The sequence below is a fragment of the Episyrphus balteatus genome, chromosome 2, assembly GCF_945859705.1.
Source record: "Episyrphus balteatus chromosome 2, idEpiBalt1.1, whole genome shotgun sequence".
Taxonomy (NCBI): Eukaryota; Metazoa; Arthropoda; class Insecta; order Diptera; family Syrphidae; genus Episyrphus; species Episyrphus balteatus.
In genome coordinates this window covers 122,905,940-122,912,437 of record NC_079135.1, presented here as the reverse complement: position 1 = coordinate 122,912,437, position 6,498 = coordinate 122,905,940, and the positions used below count along the sequence as shown (strand labels likewise).

General features: G+C 28.3%; 2 protein-coding genes and 1 long non-coding RNA gene across 3 annotated transcripts; 1 reads left to right on the top strand and 2 right to left on the bottom strand.

Annotated features, from left to right (window-relative positions):
• Positions 1-255: 255 nt before the first annotated feature.
• Positions 256-795, bottom strand: LOC129911873 (uncharacterized). The gene is made up of 2 exons (XR_008771707.1): positions 509-795; positions 256-431 (listed from the first exon to the last, which is right to left on the bottom strand). It is a non-coding gene; the product is annotated as an uncharacterized LOC129911873 (long non-coding RNA).
• Positions 796-1,414: 619 nt separating this feature from the next.
• On the top strand, positions 1,415-2,189 carry LOC129911872 (uncharacterized). The gene has a single exon (XM_055989854.1). It carries the CDS (start codon positions 1,517-1,519, stop codon positions 2,147-2,149), a length of 633 nt encoding a protein of 210 aa, XP_055845829.1. The 5' UTR covers positions 1,415-1,516; the 3' UTR covers positions 2,150-2,189.
• Positions 2,190-4,697: 2,508 nt separating this feature from the next.
• On the bottom strand, positions 4,698-5,304 carry LOC129911871 (uncharacterized). Its single transcript, XM_055989853.1, has one exon. It carries the CDS (start codon positions 5,174-5,176, stop codon positions 4,715-4,717), a length of 462 nt encoding a protein of 153 aa, XP_055845828.1. The 5' UTR covers positions 5,177-5,304; the 3' UTR covers positions 4,698-4,714.
• Between the last annotated feature and the right edge of the window lie 1,194 nt (positions 5,305-6,498).

Genomic DNA, 6,498 nt, shown 5'->3' with positions numbered 1-6,498 from the left:
AGTATCGGGATGTTCAAACAAGTTTCAGTTTTATTGACAACTTCGTGTTGTATTTCATAGGTTTGCCAAAGAAACAGATCTAGAATTCTCAAATATTTTTGGAATTAAGTTGGGAAATTCTATGAACCCTTTTCATGGTCGGTCAGCAAATATAAGTGGGTATTAAATGAATAGTTGCAAAAAGGTTTAAGAAAAGAAGGATAGGATATGTAAGCCTAACACTATCATAAGTCTTCATAAATAAAATGACAAGAATCAAAGACGCATTTCGTATTCGAAATTTTAATATGTTATTATTGTTTTTAAAATCTTATCTCTCAGAGAGAAAACCGAGTTGGGAGAAGTTATTATTTTCCGTACAATGTAGGCTTCTTGAGAGTAGATCGAACAATACCTTACCGCTTTTTCTATCCAACTTTGTAATATTCCTTCTAAAGAAAAATGATTATTTAATTCAATTTATTTATCGCTTTTTTTATAAATATTTATATTATTTTATTTTATTTACAAAATCAACGTCCAATTTTATCTTGTATAGTTTGAACATTTCCCTGAATTGTTGAAATCAAGCTATTATCACCTAATGTTTCGACCAATGAACTTGCCTTGTCAATAATAGGTTCAGCTACTTCGTGCAGTGTACAATCCAGTGCACCAGCAACTTTTTTCAAAATGTTAACTTCATCGTCAGGACTTTGACATTGACTAGCTGAAGACATTATAAAAGTAAACATTAAAAATATAACAACCAAACTATGTTTTAAACACATCATCTTGATGCAAACAATTCAAACTAAGACAGAATAAAGTTGGCTGTAGCTCAAGTTAAATGCAGTTTTATTACAAACTAATTAGAGAGGTTTTTTTTCTTCGTCGTTATGGTTTGATGTTCTAGAAAATTAGAAATTAATTAGATGAAACAATTTCAAATTACAGTTTGATATGCGAAACTAATCTGATGTGGGTGACAAATTTTTTACAAATTTTTAAATAAGAACTTTAAGATAGAACTTAATCAGTAGCGCATGATATTTATCTTCTTAACGTCTCTTGTAAAGAACACGAAACCAAAATTTGTTCTCATTCTTCTTCTTTTTGCTCCAAAAATCCCCTTAGTCTGAGTCATTTTAAAATTATGTCACAAAAACAAACAAAAATTTCTCTACTTAGTCACTCTGTGTGCATTAAAACCTCATCAATTCTTTACCTTCTGACCAAAAGAGGTAATAACGTTGACCGAGTTTCTTACAAAAAATGCTTTATAGTGTCTTTCTATGGGTCAATAATCTTTAGATCTTGTTTTATTACTGTCTAAAACAACATTTTAAAGTCTCTTCATTGCAAATAAATTGAACTTGGTCAAGATGCTTTACCTACCTTCTCTTTCCTGAAGTAGCTTTCATTATGGCAAGACGACTTCTGTGCTGTCTCGTAAAGCCCTTTTAAAAATTATTCACACTCTTCTTCTTCGATGGTTCTCTGCCATCAACTTGATTCTTTGTTACCATAGTCTTGCATGCATCTAAGAACATATTTCAGTCTGAAGTTGATCTTCTTGCAGTTCGGTTCTTATAAAGCCTCAACTTTTATTCAATTAAAAATGAAGAAATTCATTTCTTTGACATTGATTTTATGCTATCTTATGGTAGAATTATTGCCATCAATTCAAGCAGCAGCTGTCATATGCAGTGAAGCTTCCAAACAAGAATCGAGTGAAGTTAACAAGTTCTTTTCAAAAGTTCAATGTACTTTGGAAAAGGCCAAACCATTAGTTGAAGAAATTGAAAAAGAAGCAAAACAACTTGAAGAACGTGCTAAGAAGTTTGGTGAAAGTGTGATAAATAAATTTACTCGTTTAATGGAACGACTTTTAACAATTGATAATTATTCGAAAAATATTACAATTCCATCAAAAATATCAACAACAACAACAATTTCAACAATAAATACAACAAAGGATGGAAAACTATCAGAAGTATCATCAACTTCTTCACCAACAACAACAAATCCGATAGAACAAGAAGTTAAAAAAGATATTGAGGACGACATTTCAATTGAAACAAATGAAATAGATGATGGATCTGCAGAGAAATGTGCAAACAATGAAGTTCTTGATATTGATAGAAAGTGCCAGCCAGTTATTGTTTGATTGGATATAATTTTAGAATATAAAAATTTTAACTCAATTGTGTGCCCAGATTTAATTTAGCAAAAAATAAATAAAAATAAAAGTTTAATTTATTTAAATGTGTATTTTTTTCATAAAATAGTTATTTTGTAATGCAGATTTGTGTCTTGAGCTAAGATTAAGATGATTTGTCATCATATTTTTTGCCAGAAGAAATTTGTAATCATTTACGGCCATTTTATTAAAAAATAGTAAAACTACTTTCATATCGAAACTGGCTAGTTTTGTAAATTTTATAAGTTGCAAATTTTCGCAAATTGGTCAACATTTAATTATCAATATTAATATCAATTTGTGAAAAATCTGCAACTCTGAATAATGGTAAAATTTACAAAAAGCTATTGGCGACAAATTTTGGAAGAAGGATTGGACATAGTTAATAAGTACCTAAACCCAGAGTTGCAAAATATTACCTTTTTGTTATTACAGCTTTTTGCAATTACATACTTTCATTACTAGCAATTTTAATAAAAAGTTCAATGACTAGTTATATGCAGCGTTGCAAAAATATCAATGATATAAATGCATTTGAAACAAAGAAGAATATTTATTGCAAATAAAAAAAAATTGCATTAAAAATTTTTTTTGCAACTGAAAAAAAGTTTGCATTAAAAACATTTTTTTATGGCAACTAAAAAATATTTGCATTAAAAAAATGATTACAACTTAAAATATTTTGCATTAAAAAAAATTGTAATTGCAAATGAAAAATTGTATTGAAAATAAAATATTTATTGCAAATAAAAATATTTAGCATTAAAAAAACTGTATTTCAAATAAAAAAATTTTTATAATGAAAAAAATATTCAATGCAAAATGTGTCTATTAAATGCTTTTTTTTAATATTATGTATTCGTAGAATTTCTTACAATTTTGACTATTTGACCATTATATTGGCTATTTCAACTATATTCTTGAACTCAATTTAAGGCCAAATAGCAAAAATTGAAAGAAATTCGACGGATATTAAAAATGAAATATTTAATACACATATTTTCAATTGGATATTTTTTTTCAATGCATAATTTTTTTTTTTCAATGCAAAATATTTTTTTTATTGCAATTACAATATTTTAGTTGCAATTAATTTTTTTTTTAATGTAAATATTTGCAATAACATTTTTTTTTTATTTACACATTTTTCAGTTGCGTTAAATATGTTTTTCAATGAATTTTTTTTATTGGCAAAAACAATTTTTTTAATTTGTAATGGAAAACAAATACATTAAAAAAATGATTTTTTACAACCCTGGTTACATTATTTCGTCTTTTTCGTTACCGTCTTTATCTGGAAATAGTTAGGTTACGTGTGTAATTAGTTTTTCGGTTTTTCGTGAAACTTCAGCAATTTCGACTTTATGATGAGCCCTTAAGGGTTTAGTAATCCCACATAGTTTTAAGAAAATAGATTGTTTCTCCAACAAGATCATCTGGAAACAAGAGTCAATATGTAATCTCCGTTACTTTGGAATGGAGGAACTTTCGACCTCTTAGATTTTGAGGGAAATGTGAGGGTTTGAATATGGTTCCGAAACACACTGTGAAGTTCCTTAAAAGTGTTGAAGATGGTATACAACCAAAGTGAAAAGGTTTCTTTTTCGATATATATTTCAATTTTTTTTAGGGTCGAACCACAGTCGTATGGTAAAAAATTAGATCTCATGTTGTGTGCGGCTGTGGTTCTGCGATGGTTCTGCAAGCAAGTAACTTTTTTCATCGTGGTGAGGCTCTGGTTCGAAACTCGTTGAGTACAGTGTTATTTCAACTCGGAGTCATAAAATTTACAATTTAGTTTAAACAATTTTTTCATGCATCTCATTTTACTCGATTAATATGGGCATTATTTATTTAAATAAATCTTTTAAGGAATTTATTTATTTTAATTTAATTTTTAAAAAGTTTTTATCGAAATTTTCAGTTGATATTATTGAAGTTTGAATTAAAACTATAAAAATTAATTGAAACAAAATGAATTATGTTGCGAAAAAATCAAATTAAACCTCAAATTTTAATAAAATGTCCTTATGGAACATTTTTTTTTTTGCCTAAAACCTAAAAGTGAAAATGACAGACCATTCATTTTCTTACTTAAAATAAATACATAATTTAATAAGTTGGTACATGTAACACGATAATTTTTAGTTTGAATCTATATGTAGTTTTGAAAATAATACAAGGATTTGATTTTTAAAAAAACTATATATTTTTATCTCATTCTTTATTTCATTCCACCTCCCATTTATAAGATGGCTTGTGTACAAAACTTTGGTTCATAATAAAATCTGTTTACAGTAGTAACAAAATGGTTTTTTTTTATTTCTATTAAAAATAATTTATTAACTTCGTTTTTTTACAATTTCACACGCTTGGGTATATATGGACAGAACAATCTTTTGACTGCTTTTTTTTAGTATGAAATGCCCAGCTCTCTTTTAGTAATTTTAAAAACTTTGGTATAGTGTCAAACGGTCATACTATTGCCCTGTCCTTATACCCAGCCAAATTAAAGATTTATCACACACAAATTTAAAGTTTCTTGCATTCTCCTAAAACATCTAGAATATATCCATTTCCACACTTCTGCTCAGCTTTAGCCACATCAGTATTAATTAGCTCCACATTTTGGCTGATAAATAGAGTGTGTGGTGTTGTGACTACAGTCTCCTCTGAAGAATCACTCAATTTGTCCTTGAATTCTCCAAACTTTGTCTTAACATTCGATCCGAATTTCTTGGCACTTTCTTTGAATTTCTTTGCACCTTCTTTGATTTCGCCTCCAAGTTTCTTAGCTCCTTCTTGGACTTTGCCAGCACCTTTTTTCAATGAACAACCGACTTTTTTGAAAAACACCGACAAATCACTATCTTTATCTTCAGTGGCAACTTCACCCTCGGCAGGTTGTTTTAATTCTCCATCAACACATTCTGCATTGACATTGAATGCAGCCACAGCCAATACCAATAATCCAATAAGGAATAATCTATTCATGATTTCTATTTGATTTGATTTTTTTTTTTGATATTATAATTTTTTTTCTAAAGGCGTTTCTTGGAGTTTTTCTTTTCGCAACGACCGACTTTTGAGTACTGACTTACTTTACATAGCGCTGGTGCTACTTGTTATTTTATTCAATTGAATTTATTCAAGCCAATTGATCTGATTGTGTATCCCAAGAAGCTGGTATAATAATATGGGAGATTAACATCAGTTCTATTGGAAAATTAAATTCGTCTTACTTTTTTTCATTTAAGATTAAAAAAAATTTCAATGTGCTTCTTGTTTGGAGGCTAGTCTGTGTTGTTGTTATATATTGCTTGACAAATTCCACTCGGAATCACGAAAGGTTATCATGGTTGTCGTTTAACAGCTTTAGTGTTCATGAAAATATCTGAACAAAAGAAAAAAATATGAAAATAAATTGGGATACTTTTACGGTGTGCTTTTAGTAAAAATAGCACATTTTAAAACACAAATCAAATGCAACTGCATCTAGATTCTTTTTATAAGCAAAATACCTACACTTTTTTTTGCAGGAACTTTTGTTCCTATAAATTTTCTTAGTTGGACATAAATATTCAAAGTTCATGGAGCACATTTCAAAAACTGGTGGTTTTGGGAATTAAAAAAAAAAAAAAAACAAAATTCTGGTTTTATTGTTTTTTTTTTTTATGAAAATATTGATTAATACATAGTTCCTTAAAAAACAAATATAATTTATTTGAAAATTTCAAAACGAAAAAATTTAAGCCACTTTCTAAGCGACAATGAAAATTCCTTAACCCCTAGATCCGTATTTAAACGTTTTCATTCATCATACTACGACAGTTTTATTGGCTTAATTTTTTTTTCAAGCTGTTGCTGGTATAAATTACCATAAATAAGTAGCACGTATAAATATGTAAAATATATTTTTATAGAGATAACTATTTGAGACCAGCAAAGTAAGAATGACAATCTTAACAAACGCGCGTCAACAATCTTCAAAGCAAATTGAAAATAATCTCATCAAATCTGATCTTAATGTTTGTATATGAGCAAATGGATGTTAAAGTATCTACGCTGTTTGGAGAGTGAGTAATCTCTGTTGGAAATATGATACTTTACAATACTGTTATGTATTGCTTACAGTTACAGGGAAACAGTATTACGAACACGTCAAATTTTAATGAAATGGATTTATTAATTGGTTGATGATTCATTTTGGAATCTTGACTCATTTTAATAGTGCATTAAAATTGCTCTAGTTTTAGTATTTCTACAAGAGTTTTTCAACTAAAGAAATCACTGACTTGTGAATTGTGAGTTTAACT